Source organism: Aulonocara sp. 'chitande type north' Nkhata Bay, linkage group LG2 (assembly GCF_057382095.1).
Source record: "Aulonocara sp. 'chitande type north' Nkhata Bay isolate Kocher_YH1m ecotype deep benthic linkage group LG2, A_spYH_male_GT1.1, whole genome shotgun sequence".
NCBI classification, from domain to species: Eukaryota; Metazoa; Chordata; class Actinopteri; order Cichliformes; family Cichlidae; genus Aulonocara; species Aulonocara sp. 'chitande type north' Nkhata Bay.
In genome coordinates this window covers 26,710,098-26,724,238 of record NC_141345.1, presented here as the reverse complement: position 1 = coordinate 26,724,238, position 14,141 = coordinate 26,710,098, and the positions used below count along the sequence as shown (strand labels likewise).

General features: G+C 37.9%; 1 protein-coding gene across 10 annotated transcripts in view; it reads right to left on the bottom strand.

The window, feature by feature from the left end:
- Window positions 1–1,171: 1,171 nt before the first annotated feature.
- LOC147338007 (protocadherin alpha-C2-like) overlaps window positions 1,172–14,141 on the bottom strand; it is a 35,974-nt gene continuing 23,004 nt past the window's right edge. For 2 of the 10 annotated variants that reach the window (XM_086314085.1, XM_086314118.1), the window contains exons 2-3: window positions 5,481–5,516; window positions 1,172–3,504 (exon numbers count right to left, since the gene is read on the bottom strand). In XM_086314085.1, coding sequence (XP_086170211.1) covers window positions 5,505–5,516 — 12 coding nt within the window. In that variant the 3' untranslated portion in view covers window positions 1,172–3,504; window positions 5,481–5,504. The other 8 variants (XM_086314126.1, XM_086314108.1, XM_086314100.1 and 5 more) reach the window with 7 other exon arrangements.

Here is a 14,141-nt window from a genome sequence, read left to right as displayed (position 1 = left end):
GAAGTTAAAGTGTGAATAGAAGATGCTAAAATAACTAGTGCTGTTGGCCTGATTACTATTATTACCTCCTCATGACCTCATCTCTCAGGGGAGATGAGGTCATGTCTGCACACAAAGAGTCTCAAAGAGAGACAGCCTTATGCTTTCAACCAGCCACTGAATAAAATACAAATACACTCATTATCTTTAAAGCAGTGTTCATGATAAACAAAACATTTTGCATTGTAACAAAATGTTTTATATGCCCTTAATTTATTACACAGCTCGTGGCATTTATCACGATTAATAAGGCTTTGTTTAAAGATTCATATACTGCAGACTCATGATGTGATTGCTCTTTTATTATGATTGTTTGTTTGGCAATATAATAACACATCGTGCATATATAGGGCTCATAGAAGGCAGCGCAGTACAGACACATAGCTGGAGCCATTCCCTTTGCCATCATGACAGAGGAACCCTCATAGATTTCCTGAAATACTTACCTGTCAAAATGTCCCTCTTGCTTTCACTTCATGTGATATATTCTTCAAATATCTAAAATTTTTTGTTTGTTTTTTTTTTTTTAATATAGATTAAATCAAGAAAAGCTGGTTAGTTTAGTACAAAAATCAAAAAGCAAAACAAAAAGCGGAAGCGGGTGGATGGATGTTTTAAATATATATGACAATATAATTTGATAATTTGAATTTTAATCCATACTTACATTCTAGTGGTGGAAACTTCAGATCTTGAAGGAGAGCAGCTCTAGAAGGGAGATTTTTGTGGAAATGTTTGTATATGGTTTACTTTAGGAGTTTTGTTTTTTTTCAGTTTTTGTTTGTCTTGTTGGTACTCGTATTCATGATATTTTTCTTCACACCATCCATATTAGGGATAAGAAAAACAAACAAATAAAAAAAGTCTTAGCAGCCTACAGAAACAGGAACAGCACTGTGTGCAAACCTTACCATGCTTTTATAATTTTTGTGGAAACTGAACTGCAAGAAAACGAGACAGTGAAAGAATGACTGCAAAACTTATCTGTAGAATATCCTCCCACGTTGTCTTGTGAAAATATGGGTTTTTGTTTCTAAACCTGTCTTAATACGCCACAGATTTTTCTTTTTAAAGAAGTAAAAAAGCAACAAATATATAATGAATTTAATAGAATGGTAAAATAAAATGTGAAAGAGCAAATATCTTAATAAGGTAAATAAATCTGAAATTAATACAGTCAATTCAATAAGTATTAATACATTAATACAAGCAGGTTCTACTGTAGAGAAACTTGACTGAGTTGGTTGACAAGTTTACAAAGATGGGACAGGAACTTGAACTTTGGCATTTTAATGCATTTTATTATAATAGACGAGTGTGTCTCTCTCACTCTCGATACTATCCATTTAGATGGTTAGACAAGTATTGCTTAAAATGTATTACATTTGAAACAATTATTAAATAATCCAGCTATCTAAAATGAGTACTAAATGCCTTTTAGTTTATTCTGTTTAGTATTTAATGAATCTTACAGACCAAACCACAGATCACACATTACACAAATTACCATATATTGCACCATAAAAGTACCACTGTACAAAGGCCCTTACTGCATATGTTTTTAAGATATTTGAGCTTCTTAAAAGTAATGCTTTATGAGCTGTGCTAAACATACTAGTTGGAGTCATAAATCTTATGGCACAGGAGTTCCACTTTTTTCACATTAAAAGTTGCAAAAGCACTGGTACTGAAAATGAAAGGCATATTCATAGATACATACAAATGAGATACTGTATATATGAATTATATCTGTATCCTAGATAAGGTGCTGCATATGCATATCCATATACATACAGTTAGTCAGTGATAAACATTAGAACAGCTTTCATTGAGTGAAATCAACCATAACAACATTGTTTCTGAAGTGTAAGGATTAAACGAACATGTTTGGTTCTTCGGTTTTAAACACTGCAGAAGACATCAAAATGAAGGAACAGCCAGAACTTGGATCTAGACATTGACAGGTGACTGTACATGTTCATGTTTGTGGTGCATATACCGTACAGAGTGCTAAAGGCTCACTGTATTCACTTGTGTTGCATTTAAAATCCAAGCCTCATTCTAGAGGAGCACATAAAATAAATAATAAGCGACATTGCACATTTTAATTTAGGCTTTGATTAAATCGTTTTCTGAGTCCAAAGCAATGTCATTGTGCTGTTTTATAGATTTTGTTTGACATCTTCTAAACCTCTCAGGACATCATGATTAAAAGGTGTTATACTGATTTACTGCCATTATTGTCCCATTAAAATCGCTCCATATTGTTCGGAAAAATCAAGTGAAACAGTGAGACTTAACTGCAAAAATGTTGCTTAATATAATAAAATAACAAAAGCTGTCAAAAGTACTTGAATTCTTCCATGCAAAAACAACTTAAAGGCATAATGGCTAAAGGCCTTGATCTTTTCTGTTCTGTACACTTATTGATCTTATCTCTCAGCACTCTAAGTCAGCGGTCCCCAACCCCCGGGCCTCGGACCGGTACCGGTCCGTGAGTCGTTTGGTACCAGGCCGCGAGAGTTGAGGCTCAGGTGTGAAATGTATAGTTTTCAGGGTTTTTATCGGTTTTCAGTGTTATTTTGTTATCGTTTTTATCGTTTACTCGGTTTTCCTTGGTCTTTTACGTGTGTTATGAATAAATTTTCTTTTTTTCGGTACCGGTACTAGTTTTATTTTGTTGTATTTATCCGTGACACCTTAAAGGCCGGTCCATGAAAATATTGTCGGGCATAAACCGGTCCGTGGCGCAAAAAAGGTTGGGGACCGCTGCTCTAAGTCATACAGTATCTTCAGGCCTAGTTCACATATAAAGCACAAAGTCAAGTACAAAACATAAAAGTACTCAAAGTTACCACATTTACAAAATACTGATTTTCTCTTATTTCATACATTAAAACTGTAGGTTGGTGCTTTTCTGATGTTTAGTTAATTGTGCTATTTCACCTTAGTTACCCTATTTATCATACAACAAAGCTGTAGTAGACCAAGACAAAGCAGAGCAGTTAAAAATATGATATCTTATGGGTTTCATTTTTTGAAGAGAGCGAGAGAGAGAGAGAGTGTGTGTATTTTCAAGGCATTTCAACATTTCAATGTCCACCTTTTTACTCTTTGATGTGGCTTCTTTTAATATCCACTGGCACAGTTTTTCAGATAGTCCATTTCATTGCATCTCCTCTTGAAATTTTCTTTTTAACATATGACAGTTGAAGTGTGGTTGAAACCATGCTGTCTTATCATGCATACTGAATGGACAGGGATGCATTGTTGACTGGCTTTTCATGGGTTCAAAGATAAAGCTCTGGGCCATGTTTTTACAGACTCAGCAGGACAGACCTGGAGGGGGGTGTATGGTTAGAGGTTTCTTCTTTCCTCTGTGAAGCCATTCTTGTCAGTGTTAATCCTGTACGCTGCAGGTGGATGGGGGTCTTATGTGGAGCTGCTGCTGCTGGTTGTGGATGCCTGCCAACGAGATGAAAATTAGACAAATTTCAAAAAAAGAACAAGAGCACTTGGGACTGGGCAAACTGACACATCTCATGCAGCCGACGTCTGTCGCTTATACGGGGCTTCAAGCAGAGGACAGACTGGGTTGAGGGATTGGGCGGATCCTTGAACATGTAGTGGGGAGGAGGCAGATCTATGAATACCATGCTGCAAAATTATGTGAAGGAGAGTGGTTGCTAGGTAACTGGGTGACCGGTTTCTCTTTGCGCGTCTCCTGCACAAAGATTTAGGTCACAATTCAGTCTACAACAGACATTGTGTCATTCATGTTCAAACGTGTCATTCTGTGAAGTCAGAAACATTTAGTAGAATCACCGGTTTAACAGCACAGCCCAATTTCACTTACAAACATTCAAAAACAGGAAATAGTCCTAATATATAAGTGATGGATCATTAGGGGATGAACAGACATGCACACACACACACCATTCTTTTGAGAACATAGTGATTCAATTAAGGGCATTTTTTTCTTGGCATATATTTCAGTTTTTCTCAGTTGCTTAGGCTCAGTTCCTGAATTAGAGTTAATGCTGTCAAAACAATATACAGAATCATTCACAGCACTGTGTTGCTCATCCACAGCATAAGGAAAATTTTTCATTATTCTTTAAATTTGTAAATCTTTCAGCAGGTCTAGACAATTTGAATGCTCATGGGTTGTATTTGTCTTTGTCATCAATATAAATTATTCTTTCTCCATGGAATAGTTTTTAATCTTAAACTCTATTATAGTATATGTTACAAGTATGAAACCTTAAACTTAAAATTTAAAAAAAAACGGAGCTGAGCTGTCAGAAAAATATGTGAAGTATGAAAACCTGGGGCCAGAGGTTTTTTTGTTTTTTCCCCCCATTTAGTATAGTTTATATTGTGACAATTGCAGGAAAAACATAGAGAAGCATAGGAAAAACCCTCACACTACATGGAAATGTAAGTGGTTCATTACAAACACAGAATTTTCACTTTGATACAAAGTGAAAAGAATTGGAGGAAAAGACTAGAAGTGAGGAAATTCGAAATAACAATCACTGTCTTCGGTCAAAATATCCCTGGTTCACACTTTTCATGTTGATATCAGAGGTATTTTTGCTAGCTCGTGAAGTTAATTTTCAGTTTTGAGTGAGTTACAGCCTCTTCACGGTAGGGTTTGTTTGTTTTTTGTTTGTTTGTTTGCTGCATGCATGTGCTGCTCTTGGTAATTAATCTTCAATGCAGAGAGTGTTGAAAATGTTTTGAGAAATCTACCAAAGCAACTGAGAAAACCTGTAACAGCAAAGGCCAGAACCTAAGCCAGCAAATGACAACAGTGTTGACTGAAGTGAAGGGTTTTTTTGTTTGTTTGTTTTGTTTTGCTTTGCTTCGGTTTCTTTTGTTTTGTTTAGTTTCTCAACATGATTGTCACTTTGTTCACCAAAAGCAATGACTATGACAGGAATACTAATTTAATACTACTTAATTTGGATGACTGTATTCGCTGAAATGTAAGCAAGACTGTAAGCCATTACGATTATTTTTGTTTAATCTTTTTTTATTGTCTGAGGTCAATAAAGGTCATGATAGTAATGTTTTATGCACCAAAATAATATAAAAGTATTAAGGGAGAAAACATAGTACTCAAATATATTAGCATGCTGTTAATCACTGTGCTGGTTAGACTGTATAAGAAGCTTTCATTAGGCCTAATGGATGAGACTGTAAGCATTAAAGCTGACACAAAAGTGGCAAAATGCATGTAATGTTAAGTAAGTCAAGTGATCTAAAAAAAAACAAAAAAAAAAAAACATCTCCTCCTCAAAGAAAATGAAATACAAGACACTGAATAATACTAACATCCACCGAGAACAAAACAAACAGAAAAACAATTGAAACAATAGTTCTGTAATAATTAATAGAAAAGTTATCCAGGGTGGGGGAGTGAGACTTCTGCATACCTCCAACTGCAGAGCGGACTTCCTTCATTTAGGGTACTTTAGAGTGGGGAGAAAAAAAAAGCAATTCAGTGGTCAGGTCAATACAAGCACAGAAGGATTCTTTGTGTATGTGTGTATGAATCCAGTGATCACAGAGTTGGCACTATAAACTGAATGTTATGACTTATAAATAGCACAGAATAAGCGTGGTTAGTGTGAACCTTAGAAGGGAATACTGTTACGTGTGCTACAGAAGTAGGTCACAACACAGTTTTACATTTAGAGTACCATACTTACCAAGAAAGAAAGACAGACAGATATGACATAGAATAATGGCAAAATTGTATCATATTTAAGTTGTTTATTCTAACCAATAAATTAAGAAATTTCTGTTTCTTCTCTCAAAACCTGTTCATCTCAACTACTGGAGATGAACTGCCTACCCTAATGTCATAGTTTCCTGCAAACATAGTGCAGACTTAAGTTTGAAGTTGTTCTGATGACCAGCAATCTCATATTCTGTATCTTCTTCATGTTGAAAGGTCATGTCATCAACAGCAAAAAACAAACAAACAAAACAAAATAGTAAGGACGATATAACTCTTTGAAAACCTGCAAAGAAAGTCACACTCCTATCTGATCTCAAAATGCATTTCTCCTGTTTGTTTTAAAATAAATCTTATTTGACTCGTGTACCTTTGCTCATGTGCCAGTTAACATAAAACTAAACACATTGACACCAGAGCAAAAACATATTTGGGTTTCACACATGTGAAACATTATTGTTGGCATTTTTTAATCTGTACTCATTTTCTAAAGGTTGTAATGTCTCTCATGCAAAGAGAAAAACATTTCCATTGCAGATATTGCAAGTGTGTACCAGCGATTAAAGGTTTACATTTTTTTTTTCACTTTGGAGTTTGTTAAACAAGAAATTGTAATAAGTAGTAGGTATCCTTTTTTAAAAAGAGTTTTTTAAAAAATACAAAAAACATTGAGGACCTATACCTGCAGAGTAGAAGCTGCTGAGTCACTAGTGTCTGTCAGCCCTGTCCCTCTCGGTATGCTGGACACAATGTACCTGGAGCCCTTTGGCAGAGGTTGTCTAACCACCAGCTTTCCTTTCCTGGTCTCTGCTAGAAACAGACTGTACCAGTAGGCATCGTTGGAGACCAGAGTGGAGTCTGCGATGGTGGAGTTCCTCTCACTGATCACACTGTTCCTGGAGGGAGGAGCTGCTTTGCTGGGCTTGGGTTTCTGACACTTGATCACGATGGTGACCAATATGGTGATGAGCAGCAGAAATGACACCGAGCCCAGACCGATGACCAAATACAGGTTGATGTCTGAGAAGATGTCATATTCCAGAGGCTCCTCAGTCATGTCAGAGTAGGCTTTAACAGCAGTCTCCATTGTGGTCAGCTTGATGGTGACTGTAGCAGAGAGAGCAGGCTCTCCATTGTCCTTGGCAACAACAACAAGTCTCTGGTGGCGTGGATCTCTGTAACTGAACATCCTCATAGTCCGGATCTCTCCATTGTATTGGTCCAGACTGAACAAGGTGACGTCAGTCACCTGTAGAAACTGGTAGGTGATCCGAGAGTTGTGCACAGAGTCTGTATCTAACGCTATCACCTTGGCAATCAGGGATCCTTTATCAGTGGATCTGGGGATCTTTTCCTCCACCACAGAGCCGTGTGCACGCCACGGAGACACAATAACTGGAGCATTGTCGTTCTGGTCCACAATAATGATGTGGACGGTCACGTTACTGCTGAGAGGAGGAGAGCCAGAGTCTCTGGCCTCGATGTGGAACAGAAACTCCTTCTCAATCTCATAATCAAAGGTTTTGAGTGCGTAAAGATTACCGTTCTCTGGATTGATGGAGAACAGCATGGACATGGAGGTGTTGGCTATCTCCTTCTCTATTATGAAATAAACTAGATACTGGTTTTCATGGAGGTCGGGGTCAAAGGCAGTGAGTGAGCTGAGCAAGGCCCCAGGTGCGTTATTCTCCATGACACGTATAGTATAAAATGACTGGGGGAACTGTGGGACATTGTCATTAACATCCAGCAGCTCTAAAGTCATAGTTTCATTGTCAGATAAAGGAGGAGAGCCTCTGTCTGTCACAGTGAAAGTGATGTCATATTCTGGCACCTTCTCACGGTCTAATGGCTCCGACACTACTAATTCATAATAGTTATCAGAGGACTCCCTCAGTTTGAAAGGCATATTATCTGGAATATGAAGATCAACTATTCCATTATCACCTGAATCTTTATCACTGACACTAACTACAGCTATCACTGTGTCTGTGGGTGTGTCTTCTTTTATTGGGCTTTGAAATGATTTAATTGATATTTCTGGGTGATTATCATTCATATCTGTCACCTGTATTGTAAGTTTACACTGTCCAGATACTGAGTTAGGGCCCTTATCACTGGCTATAATTTCCATTTCATAAAGTTTTAAATCTTCATAATTTATCATCTCTTTGACTCTGATCTCACCATTTTCTGGATTGAGGTTAAACATCTTTTGGGTCCTTTCTGATGTATACAAACTGTATGAATAAACAATCTCAGAATTGGATCCTTCATCTAAATCAGTGGCATTCAGTTTAATTACTAGACTGCCAATTGGAGAGTTTTCCATCACATCTACGACATATTTTGCTTTTTCAAAAGAAGGGGCGTTGTCGTTGACATCAAGCACGCGAACAATGATGCTGGCTGTACCTGTGCGGGTGGGGACTCCACCGTCCACAGCAGTAAGTATTAGATTATGAACAGCCTGCTTCTCCCTGTCTAAAGGTTTTTTTAAAATCAAGTCTGCAAACTTTGTCCCGTCTCTCCCGGTCTGAATTTCAACTGAGAAATGTTCACTTGAGCTCAGATGGTAATTTTTCACAGAATTTGTTCCAACATCTGGGTCTGCAGCATTATTCAGTGAGAATCTCTCCCCCACCGGACTCGATTCAGAAATGTCCAAATGCATCGTCCCCCTCCGAAAATGTGGAGCGTTGTCATTAATGTCCGTTATTTCCACCTCAATATTAAACATCCGCACAGGATTCTCGATAGTAGCGTCTAATTTAAGAACGCAGTATGACGTTGTCTTCAATGGACACAAAAACTCACGGTCAATCCTTTCTAAAATGAACAGCTCCCCCGTTACCTTGTTAATGTCGAGGTATTTTTTGTTAGCTACTACATCCACGCGCATTTTTCTTTCATTCAGCGTCTTCACATCTAACCTCAGGTCGGTTGCTAAATTTGCAACAACAGAACCTTCCTCCATTTCTTCAGGAATAGAATAATGGGTGATTGAAGACGCAGTATTCACGATAGCAGAAAGAAAGAAAATCAGGGAAACGTACCCTGTCCCGCATGACTGTTTGAGATGGTGCATCATCGTGAAGCTTCCGTAACTCTGAAACACCTTGAAATGTGCGGAAACGCAGGTAAATCGTCCTCTTGTTGACTAAACACACGAAACGGACATCATCAGAGAAAATGTTTCTTCCTCACGAATGACGTACATTTTAAATGGGACCACCTATTCTCCTTCCTCCAATAAATTTACGTGAAATCGATGACCTCACTAATGGGTGTGTTTTTCTGCAAAACAGCGACGGAAACAATTGCGCAACTTTTTCAATAAAAAAAAACAACATAAAAATAAAATACAGTTGTTTTCATTAAATAACAACAGAATCAGGGCGTCTCAATTCCCGTTTAAGAAGTTGCTGATGCGAACTGGGACGTGAATTAGTGAATGCACACGAAGTACTTCCCAGTTTTCGGCATCTTTCCATTTCTTCATGCACTTTTTTTCTTTATTACGCAATTATCATGAGGAAAACAGCGAGTTTGTAACACAGTATCCCGTTTGCCTGTCGGAGTGCGAGGTTTCCTGTGCTGATGCATGAAACAGTACTGGACAAGTAATGACATCAAATTTATCACTGCTCATTGCGAATGGCAGTTACTCTGTTATGATGTGCTACCGATTTTCCCGTCCTTTCTGTCTGTTTTCAATGCCTAAGGAATGATATAAAGGCCGGTTTAATTGCAAGACACATCTATTTTTGAAACGGCGCTAAAATTATATTACATGTTTTGTGGTATAAAGCTTTATTGCGATTTAATAAACTGTATGCATCACCCGGGTCTTTGTCACACTCACCTAAAGACTGTTTGCTCTCGCTATTGGCAAGGTACACAATGCCTGCCTGCTACTTTACACATAAAAGTTAGGCAAGCTACTCGATATAGTGTGATCTCAAAGAGACAATGGAAAGAGTTAAGATAATAATAATAATAAGAAGAAGAATTTCAGCCAAATACAGAAAAGTAAGTGCCAGTTAGTGATCAGACCAGTCAACAAAACTAAACAAACACACCAAGCATGTCTGTTTATGTACAGTTTCAGTGCGTGTATATATAAAGGTTTTCGTTCTTAAATGTTTGTGCATGCTCGATTATTAACATATTTATTTGAACGCTTGAACTGACTATGTAGTATTTTCTTATCTTTTCTTTTTTTCGGGGGGGGGGGGGGGGGTCATGTTACTGTCTGTGGTTTTATTCACTCTATTTGCAGTGTTTCTACTGAGTTTTGGACCTTGCCTCTATTGGCACAGGCTACTTAAAAACTAAGTTCTCACATAGGCTCATTTGTAAGTCTCTGTGGTTCTGCATTTATACTGTGTAGAAGTTTCCTCCCAAAAATCACAGTGGACAGGTTTCACCATTAGGTGTGTTGCTATATAGTCAGAATATTTCAAATATTTAAACAAAATGTAAATATCATATTTATGACACATTTAATTTCCTCAAAACATGTCTAATTTTTCTTTTTAGACAACTTTTGTATACTGTTACTCTCTCATCTTCCTTTGTTACATGTTTTGGGTGTAATTCTTTAAAAAAAAGAACTGTACGCACAAAATGTACAGTTGAACAATAAGTTATTTTTCATTCTTCCCAACAAATAATCCTTTAGTAGATATCTAGTCAGATTAACAAAGTTATTCCTTTGACCACACTAATGATGATGGAGAGAAACTCTGATTTGCTTATTAACCCAAATACCAAATATAGCAATTAAAAAACAAATAGAGGTCAGTAGATGTAAGTAAACTGACTGGACTGGGATGGATTCAAATTCCAAAGCTGAATTAATGATTCAGTCCAACACTGATCACTTGTAAGTGGAGGGGTGGACATTGACAGAGTACAAAAGTATAAATAAATGCTGAATGTAAACATTTCCCATACCTGTAGAGTAGAAGCTGCTGAGTCACTAGTGTCTGTCAGTCCTGTCCCTCTTGGTATGCTGGACACAATGTACCTGGAGCCCTTTGGCAGAGGCTGTCTAACCACCAGCTTTCCTTTCCTGGTCTCTGCTAGAAACAGACTGTACCAGTAGGCATCGTTGGAGACCAGAGTGGAGTCTGCGATGGTGGAGTTCCTCTCACTGATCACACTGTTCCTGGAGGGAGGAGCTGCTTTGCTGGGCTTGGGTTTCTGACACTTGATCACGATGGTGACCAATATGGTGATGAGCAGCAGAAATGACACCGAGCCCAGACCGATGACCAAATACAGGTTGATGTCTGAGAAGATGTCATATTCCAGAGGCTCCTCAGTCATGTCAGAGTAGGCTTTAACAGCAGTCTCCATTGTGGTCAGCTTGATGGTGACTGTAGCAGAGAGAGCAGGCTCTCCATTGTCCTTGGCTACAACAACAAGTCTCTGGTGGCGTGGATCTCTGTAACTGAACATCCTCATAGTCCGGATCTCTCCATTGTATTGGTCCAGACTAAACAAGGTGGCGTCAGTCACCTGTAGAAACTGGTAGGTGATCCGAGAGTTGTGCACAGAGTCTGTATCTAACGCTATCACCTTTGCAATCAGGGATCCTTTATCAGTGGATCTGGGGATCTTTTCCTCCACCACAGAGCCGTGTGCACGCCACGGAGACACAATAACAGGAGCATTGTCGTTCTGGTCCACAATAATGATGTGGACGGTCACGTTACTGCTGAGAGGAGGAGAGCCAGAGTCTCTGGCCTCGATGTGGAACAGAAACTCCTTCTCAATCTCATAATCAAAGGTTTTGAGTGCGTAAAGATTACCGTTCTCTGGATTGATGGAGAACAGCATAGACATGGAGGTGTTGGCTATCTCCTTCTCTATTATGAAATAAACTAGATACTGGTTTTCATGGAGGTCGGGGTCAAAGGCAGTGAGTGAGCTGAGCAAGGCCCCAGGTGCGTTATTCTCCATGACACGTATAGTATAAAATGACTGGGGGAACTGTGGGACATTGTCATTAACATCCAGCAGCTCTAAAGTCATAGTTTCATTGTCAGATAAAGGAGGAGAGCCTCTGTCTGTCACAGTGAAAGTGATGTCATATTCCGGCACCTTCTCACGGTCTAATGGCTCCGACACTACTAATTCAAAATAGTTATCAGAGGACTCCCTCAGTTTGAAAGGCATATTATCTGGAATACGAAGATCAACTATTCCATTATCACCTGAATCTTTATCACTGACACTAACCACAGCTATCACTGTGTCTGTGGGTGTGTCTTCTTTTATTGGGCTTTGAAATGATTTAATTGATATTTCTGGGTGATTATCATTCATATCTGTCACCTGTATTGTAAGTTTACACTGTCCAGATACTGAGTTAGGTCCCTTATCACTGGCTATAATTTCCATTTCATAAAGTTTTAAATCTTCATAATTTATCATCTCTTTGACTCTGATCTCACCATTTTCTGGATTGAGGTTAAACATCTTTTGGGTCCTTTCTGATGTATACAAACTGTATGAATAAACAATCTCAGAATTGGATCCTTCATCTAAATCAGTGGCATTAAGTTTAATTACTAGACTGCCAATTGGAGAGTTTTCCATCACATCTACGACATATTTTGCTTTTTCAAAAGAAGGGGCGTTGTCGTTGACATCAAGCACGCGAACAATGATGCTGGCTGTACCTGTGCGGGCTGGAACTCCACCGTCCACAGCAGTAAGTATTAGATTATGAACAGCCTGCTTCTCCCTGTCTAAAGGTTTTTTTAAAATTAAGTCTGCAAACTTTGTCCCGTCTCTCCCGGTCTGAATTTCAACTGAGAAATGTTCACTTGAGCTCAGATGGTAATTTTTCACAGAATTTGTTCCAACATCTGGGTCTGCAGCATTGTTCAGTGAGAATCTCTCCCCCACCGGACTCGATTCAGAAATGTCCAAATGCATCGTCCCCCTCCGAAAATGTGGAGCGTTGTCATTAATGTCCACGATTTCCACTTCAATGTTAAACATTCGCACTGGATTCTCAACGGAAGCGTCTAATTTAAGAAAGCAAGACGTGGCGGTCTTTAGAGGACATAAAAACTCTCTGTCTATCCTTTCCAGAATAAAGAGCTCTCCTGTGTCTTTTTTGATGTCAAGATATTTTTTATTGCCTACAACGTCAACGCGGATTCTTCTATTACTCAGACTTCTTGTATCTAATCCCAAATCTGTTGCTAAATTCGCAACAAGAGAACCTTCGTCCATTTCTTCGGGAACCGAATAATGGGTGACTGTCGATACCGGATTCATGATGGGAAAAAGAAAAAGAAATACTGAGACATACCATCTTCGGGAACACTTGAGATTACGGTGAGCCATTGAGGAAAAGAATGCGTATTTAAAATCTTTTAATTTCTTCTATGTTCAGACAAGGTGAAGCAATCCTCAAATCTCTGACGAAAGGCAATACGGTAATTTCTGGAGAAAATATCTTTATGCCGCTGTCTTCCGAGCCTGGTGTAAATATGCCGTATACAACGCCTACAATGAAGTATCGTGAGAATTATGACGTCACATGAGATTAGGTTTTACTGAAGAGCAGCGCCATCAACAGTATTTAGAGAATTTTTCCGAGTCGTAACAAACTAGAACTTTATTTTTTATTAAAAACAAAAAACAATAATGTTATGAAATACTTCAATTATATTTTTGCCTGCTTTAAGATTTGAATTTCATACTCCAAATATACTTCCTGTTTATTCTGTTTTCTCATTGTAGTTTTTATTCTTCGTGTTTCTTATAATGATATATAATTTTATTTAAACATAGGCTAAATTGCATCATGTAAAACATAAAGACACAACAAATGACTCTGCATTAGGCTTTCAATCAGCGACTTCTGAAAAATGCAATCCAAACAATTTAATATGACTTTCTGGTGTAAGTGATGGGCCTCTGGAATTCATTTAGTTAAATTTCGAGAAATTATTATTATCCATCCATATTTAAGTATTATCCAAAAAATGTGAAGGTTATAAATATCAACTCTTAATAAAAATAAATTTGATAATGCTCAACGTATATCTAAATGACAGCTTTGACCAGAATCAGAATGAAGACAGTATGTCTCAGTGCAAATTTCTAAAATTTGAAGCTGTAAGTTTTGGAAGTTTTTCTATACACAATAGATGCATCTTTGGGTGCTAAAAGGGAGACATAACTGGGGTTTTAACATTTCAAAGTTTTAGAAAAAGAAAAAAAATTCTGAAATTTTCTGTTCAACATGTTCCTTTATGCCTATATTTCATAAAAGTGCAACAAAAGATTTATATATATATGTGCTGAAGGTGTCTTTAAGTGACTTTTT